A 20,298-nucleotide genomic window follows, 5' to 3' on the forward strand; every position below is an offset into this window, starting at 1 on the left:
ATGAAAGTATTTCTTATATCTTGGTAACATTACAGACGTGCAAGCATTTATTTCATTATGAAGTTTCTGCCCCTATGTCTACACAATAAGAATGCGTGGCAGAGTTTCATGGTCAAGTTTCTGTCCTTGTTTTACTTCACATTTGCTACGATGTCAAACTAGACTGTGTTACTTGAAGACTGAAAGTGGTCACTGAGCCTTTAAGCTATGAATCTGAGAAAGCACGCTCTCCCCTCCACGGAGCTGCAGTAATCACAGTAACAGAGTACAGCAGGGCTGACAAAAATGGAAGAAAATCTAGACTAACGTGAAACACAGCAATCCAATTTCTGACAGAAGGCCTTTGCTAATTCCAATTTCTTTGGCGAAAGCTTATTTGTGAATGACAACCTTAATAATGGGCTGGGACTCAGCAGCGATATAACTTTTTCTGCAGTGCTAGGAAGATGCCAAGTTTCTGTTGAGCAGTAAAATTAAAAACAAACAAACCCCAAGACTATACTTTGGGGGGATAAGCAGGAGGGGGTGCTTCAGTTTTAATAGTGATAACTTGCCAGAGCATTCTGGGAAAAAAGTTTTCAAACTTTCTGTCAGGCACTTTTTAAATACCACAAATACTTTCATTTTAAGCCAGACTCAAAAGAGATACAAACTACAATTGTTTGAAAAGAAATAAGAGCAGAAGCCATACAGCTATAACTATCCATGCTTTTTTAAATAAGAAAAGTTGACAGAGCTTTCTGAAGGACAAGGAAGCGCGCCAAAAGAGCCGCAACGGCAGACCTCTGGGCGCCGTTCCCTCCTGCTAAAACCCCTCTGCTTTCCAGGTAGCATCAGATGGTTTTGACTCTTGTTTTGGTCCTTGGAAGAACGGGCCAAATTACAATAAAAAAAAAATCAGACTGAATAGGATTTTTTAAAGGTTTTATTTATTTTTTAGAGACGTGGGAGTGGGGGGAGGAATAAAGGAGAGATGCGTCCATCGGCTGCCTCTCCCACGCGCCCCCACCTGGGGCGGGCCGCAGCCCAGGACGCGCCCTCACCCCTCACCCGGCACGCGCCCTGCCCGGAACGGAACCTGCGGCCGTGCGCCCTGCAGCCCAACGCCCAGCCTGCCGAGCCTCGCCGGTCAGAGCAGAGACTGAAGCATTTTTTATTTAAAAAACCCTTATATATCTTTAGTGAGGTGCTGACGCAGACTATAACTGGCAGAGCACAAAGAAAAGGACTGGGTTTTATCAAAAATGAGCTGTATGATCTTGGGCAAAATTCTTAAGCCCCTGGGTTTCAGTTTCTTTATCTGCAAAACCGAGGAATTCTACCTCAGTAAATAGTTTCCAAGAGCACTTCAAGCATTTTGAAAATAAAAGCGCAGCATGAAATTCTTCTCTTATAGTTCAAGCGGACTTTCTACCTGAGTTGTCACCACCTTCGGCATCTGTGTGTGGTGCTCACCGAGCCCTATCAGGTGAAGGGCAGGGCAGGCAGAACAGGAACGGGTTAAGCGTATGCTTCTCAATACCATGCAAGAGTCTATCTCAATAACTATAAATTATTCAGTGAAAGAATAAACAGTACTTTAATGTGTTCAAAGAACCAGTGTCAGTTCATCTGAAACGTCAAGAAAAGAACTGTGTGTTATACTCTAAAAAAAATTGTTTTAATCAAAACGACATGTTGATGTCCACTTTATGCTAAATTTGTTTTGCTTTAAAAGATCAATTATATTATGAAACAGTATTTACATGGCAGGATACATTTTTTAGAATAATTTTTGTAAAAATGCAGTATTTTTTCTAAAATTCTCAGAAGCTATACACTTTTCCCCTAAGGTTCCACCTATTTCTATATTAATGACAAACGTACTTTTTATAGCCCGACTTGCATTAAAACACCCTATTTCTTCTCCACATAAGTTTAATTTCTATAATAAGTCAAATGCTGCATGACTTAGAAACATACTCAATAAGGAGGCAGAAATCCAAATAGAGTCATAGAGCACGCAGCCTGGAAACACTTAAGACAGATACGGAGGACGTGCATGTCAGAAGAAGATAAGAACATGCACAGTTGGGAAATATAACCTGTGAAAGAGACGGTCTTCTCATTGTTGGCCCGAAGTAAAAATGAAGTAACAGCGAACCAGTTTATCACTGGCACGAAATAAATACCCGGGAAAGCGAAGTGCCCGAGATCGCCTCTCCCCTCGGAAGGGGCTCTGGCGTCCTCCGCCGGCCACCCGGCTCGCGGCTCCTGCAGCCCGGCGGCGCCGAGGCCCTCTGCGGTGCCCCCTGGTGGCCTTCAAGACAAGACGCCACAAGCAGAGCAGCTGCAGCTAACATTTGCAGTCTTCCGCAGTCACTGGCAAGACTGAAACTCTTTCCAGAAAACTGCAACCTCTAGGCATGGAGATTTATTTATCACGATGTTTAGGTCGCGAGAGGAGAAACCGTCCTGAAAAGCCCTGCGCTGCCCACGCAGACGTTGCTGGCGTTTCGCTGTTTCACAGGCCGGAGCGCACAGGCCACCCAAGTCACTGTGCTGAGCAGCAGAGCCGAGGGTCTGTTACAAACCACAACACACAACAGGGCAGCGAAACGCTGCAGGGTTTCTCCTTCTCTTCTTTTTTTGGACCATAGATAGCATCAGATACTCTTCGCCTCTGGCAAACAAGATAATAAAACTTGTCTTCCACCAAAATTGCCAGAGTGGTTGTAAATTCAATGAAAAGCCGATTTATAGAGTTACTAACTCAATATATCAAATACCTACTTAATTATAAACATAGCAGGAAAAAGAAGTAAAAAAATTAATAGAACAAAATTCTCCCCATCACCAAAACATAACTCCTTCCAGTTACCAAAAACTTACCATGTCATCCTTTTCCCATTTATCTGCGTTACTTTTGTCTTGATTCACTACATAACCAGGAGGAAGCCAGTTCACAGGGGGATCAAATATCGACACCACCATGCGGCTGGGCAGTCCCTTCTTTTTTCCGAGCCGATAGAGATTACAGTTGCTGACCTTTAGCAGAAAAATTTGTAAGGTACTTACTATAAATTATAAATGATCACTCCTGAATTTATGCAAGACATACTAACACGTTTTTACCAATATTACTTTAACTGATCCTCAATTGTAAATACTGGCAGAAAATACTAAATTCTATATCCTTTCATGTAGTTAGATGACTATTTCTGAATATTAAATGCAGATCAGAAAAAAACTCATACATATATACACGCACACGTGCAAATTCCTTATAAACTCAGAGGAGTTCAATTTCAACCTTTTGAAAGCACGACCTGATGATACAAAATGCAAACTGCTAACTGGGGCCATCAGAAAAAGACGTGTATAAAAAGCCCAAGATGGCACAACATCCTCAATGGAAGAAAGTGCAGACTGGCCCTGAACAGAGCTGAGATAATCTTGTCTTGCTGGAACCTAAGCCACAAATATGGTTTCAACTGCAACGTTTCCTCAAACGCTACTCTTTGTTTTGGATGGCATTTCAAGACAGTTGTGTTCAACCCTCTGAAAACGGAGCAAGAGGCAACCACCGACCACTCCCCATTTATTCGTGTCAACAAACACTCCTCTCTGCTCTCCCCGAGGCCTCGTCTCCTCCCTAATTTACTCAAATCAGTGCATTTCTGTCTCACTTTTGCTTGAAAACTAGGGTCTAGGACTGAACCTCATTTTTGTTTCCTAAAAACTGGGTTTCCTTTTATTTAAGTACCGCATGAGCTCTCCCCCTGCCCCCCCCAACACCATCCCCTGGGACGAGCGCCCACCCAGGAGAGGCGAGGCGCCGGGCCGGGCAGCCCTCAGAGAGCAAAGTCAGCAAGGCAGCGCCACCCGCCCAGCACTCAGGACGCGCCAGGGCTTCCCAGGGCTTTCGTGTGCTGCCTGGAACACTGTGCTGTGACAGCTCCAGTGACGCTCGCCTCCTTTTCCACACCACAAGAACACAACGCCCCAGAGGCCAACGAGAGGGTCAAGTGCAACAGGGGCTTGAAAGGGATGGAATCACATTCTAAGCCGACAGAAATGGGTGGCAGGCAGAAAAGGAAGAAAGAACTGAGGACTCATCGTGGGCCCAGCAGAACCCCGACAGAAATGGGGGGAGCGCCCTGAGAAGAACGCCGGCCGCCTGCGTGCACAAGGGAGGGCTGGGCGAGGACCCACCGCGGCAGCCAGGTGACCAGACAGGACGCGTCTGGTGCTGAGCGCCCCGGAAGGCCTCACACCAGGTGGGGGCGGGGGAGGGTTTCTGCAGGGAATAGGAGCCAGAGCTTTCTGAGCAGGGGAGTGGGCGAATTTCCGAAATCTGCAATGACGTCTTTCTCCCTTACAGAGCACACAGACTGTTCTTTCTGGTCGTTCGGCCTCCGACACCGCCTTCCTGCGGCCACCCCGGGGAATCGTGTCCGCGCTCAGAGCTTCGGCTGTCACCTGTGTGACGGCTACTCCCCAGACTGCGTCTTGGCCCAAAACCCTCCGCTACCTGAGCACTGCCCTTCATAGTCCACGGGGTCTAAAAACCCAGCCCAAACCCCAATTCCTACACTTCCGTCCATCACCCCAGCCTTCCGGTGTATATGGCTGTCATCACTGCGTCCTCCCCGCCCCCGCCTCCCCGCCCCCAGCCACACCGGGAGGCAGCACAGCAGACGCGGACGGCGTGCGTCCCAGCGTGGGGCACGCTCTCCGACGACGGCAGACGAGCTGGATGGCCTTGCGAGAACTGCTCACTCTCTAGGCAGCTTTTTACCTGTAAAATGGGGGCATGTCATCTACCTCTCAGGGGCTTGCTGGGGAGACTAGGGGAGAAGGCCTGTGAAATGCCCAGGGCAGTGCCTGGTGTTACAGGGTGACACCAGGGGGGGGTCGGTGCAATGGTGACGAGCAAGGTCTCTAAAGCCAGGCTGGGCTCTGTCACCTCTTGCCAGGGGACCCCGGGCAGGCGGCCTCTGCTGACCCAGTACCCTCACCTGACAAACGGAACGGCAGAGAGAGCAGTGTCTGGCCCGAGTAAGCACTTCCTAAGTGCTGGCTACAGCCATGACCCCCCAAGCCCCTCCCTTACTGCCGGAGCTCAGATCTACCGAATTTTCTGCGTGAGCTTGGACTTCTTCAGAACCTATCTGGTCGCTCCGCTTAGGCTGGTCTTGTTTCTCAACTCACTCTGCATTCTGCTACGAGATCGATCACTGAAAGCCACCACTTTAGTCCCCTATGCAAAAAGTGCCTTCGACACTCAACAGTGCCAGCTTTCCAAGTGCAAACTCCCTTGCCTGGCATGGAAGATGTCCCACAATGTGGCTTCAGCCCACCTTCCTTTTCAAGTCTTTTTTCCAGAAATGTCCCCACTTCTGCTGCCGCCCCCTCTGGTTCACCGAGCGCCAACACAGCCTGCCACTCGTCCCTCTCACACACGCGCTGTGACCTCGCCTCTCCTGTTCACCCCCGCCCTGAGTACTTCCTAAGTTACCTGTCCAGCAGGTACACAGGTACACGTTGCCTGTGACACCTCTTTTATCATCATTAACTATTCTACCTTCATCACCTTTCCTCCGTAGGCCCTGATCCCACACGAAATTGAAGCAGCTGCCCTTCCTTTGGGTTCTCAGGTGCTGCTCGCTCAGAACCCTGGGCTCGCTCTGCTCAGGCTGTGGTCACGGGCTCGGGCAAGGCCCTGCCCCCCCCTTCCCTGGCCCCCTGGAGCCCTGGAGATGAGCTGCCCCAGGGAGGCCCTGGGTCTCGTCCACGCACACATGCCCGGTGTGCCGAGGCGGCATCCTCCCAAAGAACTGTTCGAGGGTTAGGAGTAACCTAGGCACACACACGTCAGCCGGCCCCCACGCCTGAGGGCATCACCGGTGAAACGCAGACCCGTGCCAGTCCCTGGGTGGCTGTGCCGCAGGCTGCAGCTGCACAGGTCGGGTGTGGCAAGCCCTGAGGTGCACCCTTTCCTCTTCCTCGCAAACCACCCGGTCCTTTACAGCAATTTAGGTGCCCAGACAAATCCCTCTGACTGCCGAGAACAGGAGAACGCTGCCTTACCTTTTTGCTTCTCATGTAGGAAAGGCGGCCCTCGTGAGCATCGGGGTAAGTGCAAAACAGGTACGTGGTGATGGCGTGCTTTAGAAAGGAGTCACCGAGCATCTCCAGCCGCTCCAGGTTAAATCCATCACTAGCGTTTGAAAGGGTCAAAGCCTGAAGGATGAGCCCGGGATTTGGGCCGAGAGTCCTCGAGGAGTACCCGGGAGGAGGACCCCGCTCAGAGCCCGTCCCGCCTTTGAGGACCGTAACAGCTTCCGGAGTACCAGGCACCGCGGCCACCACGGGACTGCCGTCTGAGGTAGATGAGTTAGCATTTCCATCAAGGTATGTGTTACTCAGTAGAGTACATTCATCGCTGGGCTTGGGCTGGTTCTCGTAAGTGTATAAATTTTGAATGGGATATGAGGTAGTTGGTTGTACAGGTATTTCCTGCTTGTAGCATTTCAGCTGATTTCCTTGGCAAAAGTCTCTGTTAGCTAAGTCATAACTGCCATTGGCAAGATTTCCATGGTAAGAAAGACCATTAATTGCTGTCGGGTCTCTTGAAACTTCAACCGGGAGTCTACCGGACGGCTCACCGAAGAACGCGCTGCAGCTCACAGACATTTGGTCATGATCTTCTGGAGAGGAGGCTCTATTAGCACCTTGATGCGCAGCATTTTCAGGGACAGTTGTGCTGTGCTTGCAGTAATTATCATTTTCAGCTGGAGAGGAGTTAGCCATTGAGATGAAGGATTTGCTGTCGATAGATTTTTTCCACCCAAAGTCTAAGTTAGGGTATCTGCAAAGACCAAAGACATGTTTGTAAGTTTTCGTCAGATCCTTCCACAGGGCTAGGCTCAGAGCAGGGTGAGTAGGATGAAGAACAAATAAAGATCAGCATAAACACCTCCTACTCAGGAAGAGACACCAGGTTCCAGGGCGGAAACCGGCACCACCGGAAGTCTGCACAAGGACAGCTGCACGGTGGGGCCCGGCCCGTGGCAGCAGGAGCCGAGGACAGGCAGCCAGCAGCTGGCCTGAGGCCTCTGGTTAACTGGCTGGGCGACTCTGGGCAACTTAGAGAACCTCTCTGAGCCTGAGCTTCCTCCCTGAAAGAAAAGCTAATAACAATTCCTACCGTTACAAAGTTCCTCAATCTCTACAACCATCTCGGTCTTGCCAACTGGATAAACAAAACTAATCTGAGTGGTTAAACCAATACATTCCCTAGAATGCAGAGACTACTAGTGGAAAGGACATAATGAGGACGAAGCGCGTTTTGCGGCGATCACTTCTCAATACGCAGTGGATTTTCAGGAGGAAGCCGCCTCGGAGCGTCACCACGGTGACAAAGGCCGCTTCCGCTCTCCCTCCAGCCGCCACCGCTGAGGCAAGATGATCGGTTTTGGTCTGCGTGCGTCCTCGCCCTGTGCGGATGCACGGAACACAGGACTAGGCCGCTCTTCCCTCGGGAATCCAAGCATGCATTTATCTTATGTATTAGATATCCGTTTTCAAGAATAAGAGCCAATTCACTTAAAATTAAAAGTTTGACTTCATTCCCTTCTTTTGCTCTCTCTGCCGACACCGGGGACCTACCGAAAATCCACAGGAAGGGACTGGACGCCCACGCCAGCGTCGCTGGCCGTCTGGGCGCGCAGCTCCTCCGCGGTCAGAAGGCAGTGAAGGCGGTAGAGTATGCTGGGCAGGCAGACCGCTTTTCTCCACAGTGATGCTGGAATGGGGTGGATGGCACAGAGCTCCGGAACCAGGATCTTGGAGCGTGAAAAAATGCGAAAAGGTACATTTAAACCGAACACGAAAGAATGAAAAACAAATTTAAGATCAATTTCACTAACAAATAAAGACAAAAATCATGAGTACTAGCAAAATCTTATTTTTAAAAACATTAAAAAATAACCCTTGAAGGCCACATGGGTCTTACCCTAGGACTATAAGGGTGATTTCATGATATACTCGTGTCAGCGGACCAAGTATATAAGCTAAACTGATGGCTGCCAGCAGGAAGGGGGTAGAAGACCGAGTGGAAAAGGTGAAGGGATTAAGAAGTACAAGTCGGTGGTTACGAGACAGTCATGGGGATGTAAAGTAAAGCACAGGGAATATAACCGATAATATAACTGTGTATGGTGTCAAGGAGATCCCGGACTTACTGAGGGGATTCCTCTGTAAGTTATACAAATGTCTAGCCACTACGCTGTGCATCTGAAACTAATGTCAACTGTAACTGAAAAACTGAAAGCCAAATTTCAGCCCTGGCTGGTGTGGTTTAGTGGACTGAACGCCAGCCTGCAAATCAAAGGGTGGCCGGTTTGACTCCCAGTGGGGGCACCTGCCTGAGTTGCGGGCCAGGTCCCCAGTAGGGGGCGTGAGAGAGACAACCACATTGTTTCCTTCTTTCTCCCTCTCTTCCCCTCTCTCTAAAAATAAATAAATAAAACCTTAAATAATTAAGAAAAAATATTTCTTAAAAATAATCCGCCCTGGCTGGCATAGCTCAGTGGTTTGAGCGCGGGCTGCGAACCAGGCATCACAGGTTCAATTCCCAGTCAGGGCGCATGCCTGGGTTGCAGGCCATGGCTCCCAGCAACCGCACATTGATGTTTCTCTCTCTCTCTCTCCCTTCCCTCTCTAAGAATAAATAAATAAAATCTTTAAAAAAATAATCCTTGAAAGCCAAATGAGATTTATGCTAGAATTTATAAGGGTGATTCCATGATATAAATGTATCAATGGACTGAATATAAAAGCTGATCCACTCATACTTACCAAAAAGACAACGAGAAAAGCCAACATGGGATATCAATTAAACCAAAACAAAACCCAGGAGTTGGGCAATTTCCAAAATATTTGCCAGTCTCTTAGTTCACCTGGTATTGTAAAAGTCAAACCTGTCCCTACAAGTACTAAGTTACGCCAGCGACCAGCAGCTCATCACCTGTTTGTTCTGCAGGCTCTCCCACTTGGCTTTCCTCTTCTCAGCACTGCTCAGGGGGAGAGCTTTCCCTTTCTGGTTCAAGTGGCGAGGCGTCAGAAGGTTGAGTCTGCAAAAATGCCACAATAATTTTACCCGCCAGACAGGAATGGGTGCACCTGCACAGCGACCCCCCCACTCTGGTGTGCCCACAAACCACCCGCAGCGCTCGCTTCAACCCCAGACCCCTGGACCACACCCTGGATGACGGTGTGAGTGGAAAGTCTGAGTCACAGGCTACAGGTGGGCGGTAGGGACAGCGAACCCCTCCACGTGCCTAGTGACCTCTGGGAAAACGCCAGCAGTGAAACTCCTTACCTTGAAGATGTGTGGTCCACATCCAGCAGCGGCTGGTTGAGATTGGTCAGGTCAAGGTTATACTTTGTTTTATAATACTCTGCGAAAGTTTCATACTCGGGGGAAGGAAATTTACTCAGTGGGGTAAGATCAGTGTACACATCAGCTACATAAAATCGATGAGGCTGATCAAAATTTCGATACCTGAAAAAGAAAAACGACCAGTGTCTTTCCATTTAAATCAACTATCCTCAAAACACAACTGATTTTAACATGGAAGGGCAATTATGATTTTAATGTAAGAGTTCAAAAGGTTAAAAATAAGGAACATTAAGGAAAGCTTCAGTTCCAAATTATGTATTTCAAGCAGTTTTGAAAAAAAGAACTACATCTCTATCAAGTAAGACCCAACTGACCATTCTGCCCTGCTTCCCCTTACTCCTGTCTCGCCTGTCTGACACGGACCGCACAGGGGTGCTACGTGGCACCCCTGAGAACAGTACACAAAACTCCCAATACCCCAACTGCGTAAACACACAGTACATTACTGATGCTACCCACGGCAGACACCCGCCACGTGGAATGTGTCACTGCCCCATTTACGATGCTGACAGTTTGATGACAGCTGACATTTAAAGTACAGCCTGGAGGTGCACAAAGAAAAAGAATCAGAGAAAGAGTGCATTATAGCCAGTACTCTAATTCTCTGAAAAGTGCCTATATTTAATTTTATTGCTAAAAGTCTCCATTCCCTAAATTTTTACAAAATAAGAAAAAAACATTTTGATTTACAATGTCCTTTGCACGTAATAGCATTATTCCTTATAAAATTTCCAGAGAAATATTATCTATGATCACTTGCAATGCTCATCTGAAAGACTTGGGGGATTAAAAGGATGGCAATTTTACCAAGAAAGCCCATCACCACTCAGGTTACCTGACCTTCACAAAGTGAAATCTCAACTACATTGTTTGGGTTTTGTTTTTTAAGGACATAAATTGTAGAGAACAAGTACACCGTGAAGAGACACTTGAATTTTCTAGGAGAAACACCAAGGCCAAAATCACAGCCCACTTCCATTCTCTCCCGAACAAGTTGATCTTTTGAAACAGAGCATCACCAGCACTTTGAGTTCCACTTAACCACCTACCTTGGAATGATAACTGCATCCTGGTAATCTTCCAATTTAAAAACAAAGGGTGTTTCTTTTGAATACTTTGTACTGGGAATGCCTATGCGAGCTTCGGATTTCTCAATATCTTCCATGAATTTGAAGTCAATGTCCAAAGTGCTGGAGTCGTTAACTGAGGGGAGACACAGAGCCCAGCGTGTGAACGTGCAGTAACACAGAAAAGATGCTCACTTGAGCTGTACGCTCACATGCTAGTCTCATGCAGAGTTACCGCAACAGTAAGAGAGTCTGCAGTACACACAAAAGCCGGCCGCAAGCAAACTCCCACCTTTCAGCGAGCGGAAGTGGGCGCGTTCGAGTCTGGGCCCCGCTTACCAACATTCAGAGGTAGAACACAGTACGCTGAGTCGGCGTCTGTGGGTTTAAACTCTAGTGCAGGCTTCTCGAGGCGAAGGATGTGCGAGAATATGTACTGGTGGAGTCTGGTGATCAGCTCGAGCATTTGAAGAGACAGGGTGAAACCGGACTTCTTCAGCTCGATGGATATGGTCACCTCCCCAGAGCGCGTGTACACAGGAAAGTGCGGGATCTTGGCGAAAAGAAAAGAAAGCATCCCAAAGTCAACGGGCGGGCGTTTCCTTCCTTTGCAAGTATTTAACGTCAGAAGGGGGACAATGCTCTCTATCGGGGAATCGAAGACACACCTCAATTTTTAAACGGCAAACATGCTGAGCAACAAAAGGCAGTCCTCTTAGTTTTTCCTCTGTTAAAGAGACCATGTATTTTTAACATACTCTGTTCATTATGAAGTCTTACTTGAGGTATGGGTTTGGCTGTCAGTATTCCGAAGCATCTTGTGGTGTCCTCAGGGGGATAGAGCTTCCGCCTCCTGAAGTTGAGCTCATCAGGTAGCGGTGTGGTGAGAACCATTCCGATCACGTACAGGTAGCAGGGCTGATCTGGCTTGGGATAGCTGTCCCTCAGACATTCCGGGATCTAGAAGCGGAAAAAAAAAGTGAGCATCAAGCTGAAGTATAACGGCCCCTTTCCCAGATGTTGGCAAGAAAGCAAATTTACTTCTGGCTTTAGTAAACAACGATGAGGAAAAGCTACGGAGAACCGAGGCAGAAGACCCCGGGTCACTGAGCCCACCGGAGAGCAAGCATTTCTCGGGCTCGGGTGCAAGGTGGTCCAGTTCGCCGACCTGAGAAAGTACTGCCACTTCTACACCTCCAAGGAGCAGTCAGACCGGGACGCTTCAGTGCCTGAACCCGGCCACGGACCAACCTGGACACACACACTGAGACGGCTGATCCTGCCCCCCAGGTGGCCACGCCCCCACTCCTGACACACACCTGTACTCATACCCCCCAGGTGTGCCCCTCATGAACGGGCATTTCTTCACTTGCCCATTTTCTCATACAGATTCTCTTTTGTCTTAGCCCCAGACATAGGCAGAGCAATCATCTTATCGCTACAGTGAATGAAACAAAGAATTTGTCCTACGTGAAATACAATCACTCTGCATAGGATCAGAGGGGAGAGTCCAAGAACCCGGTGGAGAAGCAAGCAGACACGGTGCCTGGGCGGGGAGGAATGCCCCGGGCACGCAGAGAGCAGGGCTGAGAGGGGGTGTAAAGGGGGAGCCGCGTGGGGGCCCAGGGCAGACCGAAGCACAGGGGGCTGGGAGCCGAGCAGAGGTGCTGTGAGGTGACACGCAGGGAGTTAAAAGTCAGAGGGGGCCAGATTTGCGCTCAGTTCTAACCAATACTAACTGCCTTTGGGTAGCACTGTCTTCGCTTCGTGGAACCCGGTCTGCCTGGGACACTGGTCTCTTCTTCGTCATGCAAATCGAGCTCTTCCTCATATTTAACAGTTTCTTTTCCAACGGGCATCAAATGGTCATCCAGTTCGCCTAAGGAAGTCAGAGAGAATTAACAAGTACAAAGGTTGCCTCCCACGGCACCAGGGAACAGCACGGCACAGCGCCGCACCAGGAAGCAGCCGGGAGGGCGATGACAAAGCCCCTCTGCTCTCCGTGAAAACGCAGTCGAACGAGACCCTCAGGCAAAGCCTGCGCTGACATTCACACACTCAACATGAGCAGGATTAAAACTGTTTCAATAATAAAACCATGTAAACAGGAAAACGGCACATTATCACCACTCGACAAAAGCCATGGAGAACGAGTCTTTCCATTTTTACAAAAAGTGAATTAATTTGTACACAAATATAGAGTTATTTGAGAGCTGTAGTAAAACACAAACATTTGTGACTTGAGAGCGTAAGAAAACCTTTATGTACTTAAGAGAAGTCAGTAAAGAAGCAAAAACGACAGCGGCCTGCAGCTCGGCCTCGGAAGGGAAAGCACCGTCACCCCTGTGCCGGACCTTCCCGTCACGTCCCGTCCCGTCCCGGTCACCCCCACGGTCACCACGGCCGCACAAGGCAACAGTCGAGTCCGCCCCCCACCCCCCACGACCCGCAGGGGCCTACGAAGTCCTCCGTGTGCTCTTGTTTCACCGTGTTTTTAACTCTACTTGTATCTGCACGTGCTTTTCAAACACTTACCAATTTTGTGCAGTTTCTCACAGCAAATAAGAGCCACAACTCTCTCAGCCAATCGTATACAACTCATTGGTGGACCCTGAAAATAACAAAACATACATATACATTTTGTTATATGTGTATATACACGCAGCTACATTAACACCGAAAACAGCCACAGAACCTCTGCCCCAATGCCTTTCAAGTTGAAATTTGCCAGAGTAAAGTTCTTTATTTTGAAAAATGTCAACAAGTTTAAGATGTCCTAATCTCCATATCTAAAATAGCCATCTTTAAAAATCTTGCCCAGGAAAAGCTAAACCAATTTTAATTAAGGTCTGACAATTTTGGTGAACTTAAATTTTAATAAGACTTTAATACATTTTTTTCACTAACCTATAAATACACACCCCCAAAAGGAAGACACACCAGGACGTGACCACAGCACACACAGTGACACACACAGCGCGCACTGAACAACCTGCAACGTGCACTGGAGAGGGGTCACCTCGGGACGGCGCCTGGACATTGGCTTGGGACCAAGGACAGCAGTTACTCAAAGGCAGACTGTCAACGACCAAGTAACTAGCAGCCCAACTGTATTTAATGAATTCTGTGTCACTGTATCTGAGCCGCAGCTGAACGATTCTATCAGAAATGTTCACATTAATCAGATCTTACAGGAAATTTCAGAGGTCATACATTCCAATTCTCAGTCTGTAAGTTATACAGTCTATTAAAAAATTGAACATGTAGTTGACTACAAAAGAGATTTATATATCTAATTTTCAAAGTGGATGTAAAGGCGTATTTACCTATAAATTGCACAGGCTTAGAGAAGCGAGAAAAAAAAAGTCCATTCATGGCATATGTTAAAAGCACAACCACCTCTTTCCCTAAACTTACAACAATGGAGGCTCGGAGAGGCGAGTTGATTGGCAGATACAGCGTGGAGTAGAAGGTGCCATCAGGCAGCTCCCGGGTCCTGCACTTGGGAGCCAGGTGAGTGAACGGGTCACTGGGCAGTCTTGCGCAGTATCTGTGGGGACAAGGAGTGCGGACGCTCGATCCAGCCGAGAAACAGCTCGGCTCAAGCCAAGTAACGGATGAAACATTTCTGCTGATATTCACGTCCCGGAGTCTGATTTCTGGCGTCCCTCCACCCCTCTACTGGCGCGGCGTCTGCATGTGGAACTGGGACGTCACCACCGCAGACTGTCGAGGAGACGGATGGGCCGTCCAAGAGAACTGTCTGCGATGGCGTTCTGTTGTGAGTGCACTGTCCCCAACAGGGTCACCGCCGAGGCCCTGAAATGCGGCGAGGACAGCCAGGGAACGGGACTTTTTATGCTATTTAACTTTAACTAAAACTGAAATTTGAATTTAAATAGCCACACATGTCAAAGGACTAGCATGCTGGATGGTGCAGAAAATACTGCTCTGACTCCGTTACGACAATACACTCTCACAACTGTCCGCCACCACCGGGGCTGTGCAAGGAAGGTGTCGGCAGAGGGCAGGAGGACAGCCCGGTGCTGACAGACGGGGGCCTGAGGACAAGACCACCAGCGCGGCCCAGGAGTGTGTGGCTGCAGGGTAAGTAGCCAGCTTACAGGGAGCTGAGGCAGAGCAAGGAGGCTGCTGGGACAGGAAGGCACCCCAGGGGGGCAGGGCCCGTGCAGTTAGGGCACCCACACGTGACGCCAGCCCTGCAGTGCAGGACGCTGACTACGTACAGGGAGACAGAACACAAAATCCTTTGGAAGACAGCGGAATCCTAATTCTCACCCCCGAGGAAGCCAGGAACGAAGATGGGAAAGAGGAAAACTAGAACGGACTCTCTGGTGTCACCCGAAATGCAGAGTAGCAACAGACAAACAGCCAGACACGGAAAGACGGATGCCAGTGGTATGTGAACAGATACACGTGCCCAGGCACAGGGTTATTTTCCGGCTCCGTCCACTGAAGAGCCCGGTGGCGGCAGTTCTTGGGTGGCAACGCACACACCGGCGTTCAGGCCTGTGTGTTCAAGCACCGTGCATTCTGCAGTGAAAAGAACCGGGCCCTTTGGCAGAAACAGCCAGTGTCTAGTCCAGGGCAGGGAAAACAGGCTTCAGAGCGGGCCATGCTGGTGTTCCACAAAATACGGACGCGTTCAGGGAAGAGTAGTAACATGATAGAAGACCTGTAAGCTAGCTGGAACGGGCTCCCACTGGCCAAAATTTTAACATCAAAACAAACAATAGATCAGATTAGTAGATTATAACCCACTGAACAAAACCAGCAGTCCACTAATTCACACTGGATGATAAGAGGGCAACTAATAAATGCAGGAAAAAAAATAGAATAAGAAAATATCCATTCTACAGAAATCATAGTAATAATCAATTTAGGCAAGAAACAGCAATAGATATTTAAGGTAAAGGGTGAAACGGGGAAGAGGAATACATTTTATAAAGTCTCTCCACGAAGTGAGTCACGAATTTGAGGGGAAGGTAATCTCACAGCAGCCCAGGCCGGCGGACCTCCCGTAAGTGGTCCGAGTGCCCGCGGCCGGGGTGAGCACAGGGGACGCCGAGCGCCCCAATGAGATGAGATGAGCAGACACGCTGGCTAAACACGCATGACCTGGGCCTGACCCCCAGAATAGCAGATGAACCCAAACTGGGAGACAGGCCGCGGCGGGGCTGGCCTGTCAATCTGCCAAAGCCGCAAGGTCACCGAAGTCAAGGGAAGACTGGAGAACCGCCCCAGGCTGAAGGAGACCAGGGGTGATGAGGAAAACAGACACAACGCATGGTCCTGGACGGACTCTCTCACCACAAAGAGCACGCTCGTGAAACCGGAGTGGCTCTCCCTGGGCGAACGGTGTGTGGGAGCTCTTTGTGGCATTCTCGCAACTTTTTAAAGTACGAAATTATTTCGAAATAAAAGTTAAAAAGAAGAACTCAGACTTGCTGCTGCTGCTGTATTTTGCCTCTACGTGAGATTTACCCTGATACGTAACACAGGTACGTGCCTGCTCTTCTTAGCTCTTAAAAATGCCATCGCCAGCTCAGGACAAAGTAAGCTAGAACGTACCCAAAAACACAAGTTAATTCATCATAATCTTAAATCCTTGCTGATGAGAAGTGCAGTATCTCCCAACACTGTGGCACGAAACAATAAAGTCAGAATTCAGGAAAATATATTAGTGAGCATTGTGAAATTAAATCTAATTAAAATAAGCATGCCTTCACCATGTCAACCTGGTCAATGAGAACCAAACATTTTACTGTGCAATACTCTCTGTGCCTCCTGACCAAAAAGAATGAATGGAGAAAACAGCTTCTCCTTCTCTTATCAAGACATTGCAGGCCATACAGGAAAGACTGCTGACGGTTTACGAAAGGTGAACAACACCATACTTACAGGTTCGACTTCAAGTCTGCAGCGCTCACGTGCAGGCGAGCCCGCACCGTACCTGTTGATGTGCCCGATGGCCGTGTTGATCGTGACTCGCGGGCCGCCGTCGTCGGGCCTCAGCACGTACGGCGGGAAGACGTCGTCGTCGTCCACCACGGGCTCCACGTCGGCCTCACCGGAATCGGCCGACTTGGAGCACTTGTTTCTCAGGATCTGGGCATTTCATAAACAGAATCTGTGATGAGAACTAACGCCTCCTTTGCCACACGCAGGCCATCTACCTCTGACCTAGGGTAGTTTCTTCGACGCGAAACCTCTCTCTGCTAACCACACTTCACTACTTGCAAGGCACCCGCTGCAGGGAATTCCTCCCGGTGCATCCCTCCTAGCATCAGCGGCAGGGAGACACTCGCCTACAGGCACAGGGGTTAGAGCGCCACGCCCACCTGTGCGAGCACACGCACGTGCGCGTGCAGTCACCGACCTTTCTTTCGCGCAGGAGCTCTGGCACCACTCCCGAATCCCTCCACAACCCGGTCAATCAACTGTCACTACACTGTGCACATGACCACTGTGCCTTCCAGGCCTCCTTCCTCACTAATCCACACGACTGTTTGCACTACTTTACTATAGGATTTCAAACACTTTAGAAAACACTGCTGGCTCTTTGTAGGTTCGCTTTCTTATAATGTACACAGTGCACATGCCTTGTGAGACCATTCTCTGTGGAGACTTGTTTTTATCTATTTCTACGTATATAGAGAACAACAAAGATCCTGTGTTAATTTGGGGGTCTTACCTTCTCAATAGCTTTATATGTTTTCAGATCTTCTTCAAAACTTTTTATCTTGTCCGTGTCCGCTAACATTATGTAATTGGAGATCGGGGCCCTGGCTCGTCCCTTGGATTGAACGTAGGAGCGATACTCCGTGGGCAAATCGAAACGGACCACCAAGTTGCACTTCGGTATATCGACGCCCTCTTCCACGATACTTGTCGCAATAAGCAGGTTGGTCTCATGAGCCCGAAATTTTCTGAGTACCTGAAAAAAATCCACCAAAGAAAGCAATTATAAGAAATTCTCCAAAGAAACCAATGTTGTAAAAGGAAGTGACAACTGTCATTTCTAACATATACTCTGGGCACACTAAACTTTTAAGGCCAGGCAAAAGAAGATGACATCAGACGAAACTCAAGATGCGTGAACACATGGGCAAAAGACAGTTTGCAACTGAGCCTGGCCTGAAAAGCTGAAGTGCCTCTCAACCGGACACAGCGTCCACGTACAAATCACAGAGAGCCTTCGGGCCGAAGGGCGTGGCCCCCTCAGAGGCACAGGAGAATTTAGCCGGAGGAGTTTTGAACGAGTGAACGCACTTCCCGAGTCCTGCTGACCTTCTGACCCTCTGCAATGCTGCTGTCTTAGGTCTGTGAGGCTGTGCCAGCAACTGCCCAAAGATGTAAAAATTCACTAAAATCCCTATAAAATGATAAGCAAGGCATTATTTACTTCTCTGGAATCTTGGGGGATTTTCCATTGCCGAAATCAAAATCAGTTAGAAAATAAAGTGAAAACTTTTTCCCTACCAGATTTAAAGTAACATCACACGCCAGTCCAGAATAACTAACCCAGTAAACTGGGTTTCAGACACCTGTCAGACTCCGGCTACTGCACTCCCCGGACTAGGGATGTTACCAAAGCGCTATGACGTAGGGTATGACGTCGCCGTGAGTTCTTCTGCGACTTTTAAGTTAAAGAACAAACTTTAAATAAAAAGTTTTTGTGAGCCAGAACACTGTAATTAGGTTTCCACACCTTCAAAATGCTGTTTTCTATACTAAAATTTTAAAAAGCATGGGAAAAAAATACAAAATGCTGATGGAAAGCAAAACAGAACCCACTCAGGAGAAACTTCCGCGGGCTGCTTCAGAGTCACGTGGAGTCGGAGGCGTGGGGAGTGCACACACTGTCTGTCTGTGAGAAGCGCTCGAGTGCCACCAGGTTGACAGAGGAAAACGACACGGTTGATTAGGACACAAAACTGATTATTAATCGGACCTCGGTTCTAATCCTGAACGTACGAATCACTATACAGCCCCCTCGGAGGAGACGGCTGCTCCCCGTATTCCAAGGAATGCTATGGAATCTCGAAGAGAGGGAGTTCCTGGGGCCACAGCGTGCCTGCGTGCGTCCTGAAACCGTCACCGCACGGCCGCTGTAACTCACCTCTTCCTGTTTTCTGAATTCTGCTTCCATCTGTTTGTTACGAGGCTGATTCTTTCCGATGCCATGTCCAGTTATGAAATTGCTGCTGATGTAAGCCAGCTCTGGATCTTGTTTGCCAGCTTCCTTTATCAATCTAAGAAAATTACATACATTTTGAAGTTAAGCACTGGTGAGGGGAAAAAAAATTTAGACCTTGTTTGGAAGGTCTCCCTCAAAATGGAAATGCACGTATTTTTTGCCAACATACCTAACAAAATGATCCCGTATTTTTTTTTCCAAGAAGCTTAAACAGAAATCACTGCCACCCTCCACTGAGCAAACCGTGAACCTAGCACTTACGACACCAAATACAGGGCGATTCACACTGACGAATAAAATGGTCCCAGTGCCTCCGCCTTCCTAATTGGGCAGTGACGCCTTGATGGAACCGAGGCCTGGGGAGCACGGAGCCAGGCGGGGGGAACAGGAACCCCTCCTCCGTCTCGGCTTCAGGCCGCACACACTTGTCCGCGCGCAGGCAGGACCTGCGGCGGCGGCCGTGCCCTCGTCTCCGTGGCCTCGCTTTCACCGCAGAAGCATCACACCCCCCGATGCCAAAGGGGGAAATTCCACAGCAAAGGCAACCTCCTCGCCCTCTGCGTGCAAGGACAGAGTCCCGCCGTGCGTGAAAAGAGGGCTGGTGAGTTCTTGTCGTCTTACCCAACACCCCGCACCAGGCGCGCGGGGCTCCGGGGGAGGAACGCCTGTGTCCATGAAAAGCATCTCCGGTCCCGACACCGCCGTGCCTGGCCACGGACCACAGCTCTGCACGGCAGATCCCGGACCCGGCACAGCGGTGCCAGAGCCCCGTCCCATCCTCGGATGCAAGAGCAAGACTCCGGAGCTCGCTCTTCCCGCCTGCTCCTCCGCGTTAGCCCGCAGCGCTCGTTGCCCAGGGCTGGCCTTCCCGCTGAGAAACGGGAAAGAGCTACGGCAGGGGATCACGTTACGCGCCACAGAAGGTTAACAGTTAGTGTTGCCATTACAGCTATTTTGGAAATACCCGCGTTCAGAAACTCAGCACGCAGGATAAACGGTTCCACACCTGACATAAGTGATTCCATATGGGCCTTCTGAAGTCATACAACATAGCATAAATTCCTAATAGAAAATTGCATTTTTAAGTCAAACCATTCTGTTTTTTCTTTTATAAATACATGAAACAGACTAATATCAAAGAGCTGGAAGAAACCTCGAGTGGCCATCTAAAATATCCTCCCGCCTCCATCGGCACAGCCCCGGCACGCCGAGGTTAGTCTGAAAGGCTGTCTGCAATTCAAGCACTTAAACGTTCAGAATCAGGAACTTCCTTAACATGTCCCAAGCTTTGTTTAATTGTAATAATAAGCTTAAGACACGCGGAGCAGAAAGCAGTGCCACAGGTAAACAAATAACATGACCCAAGATCTAAAATATGAAATTATCTCAGAAATATGCGCTTCCAAATTTTAGCTCATGTAAGCAAGCATCAATATGAATGCAACAGAGGCTAAAACAATTCATTTCAAGCTACTCCAAATCAGGCACCCACTGTATTTCACTTTGCCAAGATAATCAGTCTGGCAGGCTCCGATCAGCTGAGAAGTGGAAGCACTGAATTG

At 48.9% G+C, this 20,298-nt stretch overlaps 1 protein-coding gene across 5 annotated transcripts in view; it reads right to left on the minus strand.

Moving 5' to 3' along the window:
* The window catches only part of DICER1 (dicer 1, ribonuclease III), a 63,294-nt gene that overhangs the window by 6,508 nt on the left and 36,488 nt on the right, over positions 1 to 20,298 (minus strand). For 3 of the 5 annotated variants that reach the window (XM_036013681.1, XM_036013669.1, XM_028505974.2), the window contains 14 exons: positions 18,659 to 18,791; positions 17,231 to 17,473; positions 16,490 to 16,644; positions 13,933 to 14,065; positions 13,051 to 13,126; positions 12,255 to 12,394; positions 11,296 to 11,475; positions 10,855 to 11,068; positions 10,498 to 10,651; positions 9,368 to 9,550; positions 9,014 to 9,119; positions 7,654 to 7,829; positions 6,073 to 6,853; positions 2,872 to 3,027 (listed from right to left, as the gene is read on the minus strand). In XM_036013681.1, coding sequence (XP_035869574.1) covers positions 2,872 to 3,027; positions 6,073 to 6,853; positions 7,654 to 7,829; positions 9,014 to 9,119; positions 9,368 to 9,550; positions 10,498 to 10,651; positions 10,855 to 11,068; positions 11,296 to 11,475; positions 12,255 to 12,394; positions 13,051 to 13,126; positions 13,933 to 14,065; positions 16,490 to 16,644; positions 17,231 to 17,473; positions 18,659 to 18,791 — 2,830 coding nt within the window. Of the gene's footprint in view, positions 1 to 2,871; positions 3,028 to 6,072; positions 6,854 to 7,653; positions 7,830 to 9,013; positions 9,120 to 9,367; positions 9,551 to 10,497; positions 10,652 to 10,854; positions 11,069 to 11,295; positions 11,476 to 12,254; positions 12,395 to 13,050; positions 13,127 to 13,932; positions 14,066 to 16,479; positions 16,645 to 17,230; positions 17,474 to 18,658; positions 18,792 to 20,298 lie in introns of all 5 variants that reach the window. The other 2 variants (XM_036013674.1, XM_036013689.1) reach the window with 2 other exon arrangements.

The sequence above is a fragment of the Phyllostomus discolor genome, chromosome 1 (genome assembly GCF_004126475.2).
Source record: "Phyllostomus discolor isolate MPI-MPIP mPhyDis1 chromosome 1, mPhyDis1.pri.v3, whole genome shotgun sequence".
Classification (NCBI taxonomy): domain Eukaryota; kingdom Metazoa; phylum Chordata; class Mammalia; order Chiroptera; family Phyllostomidae; genus Phyllostomus; species Phyllostomus discolor.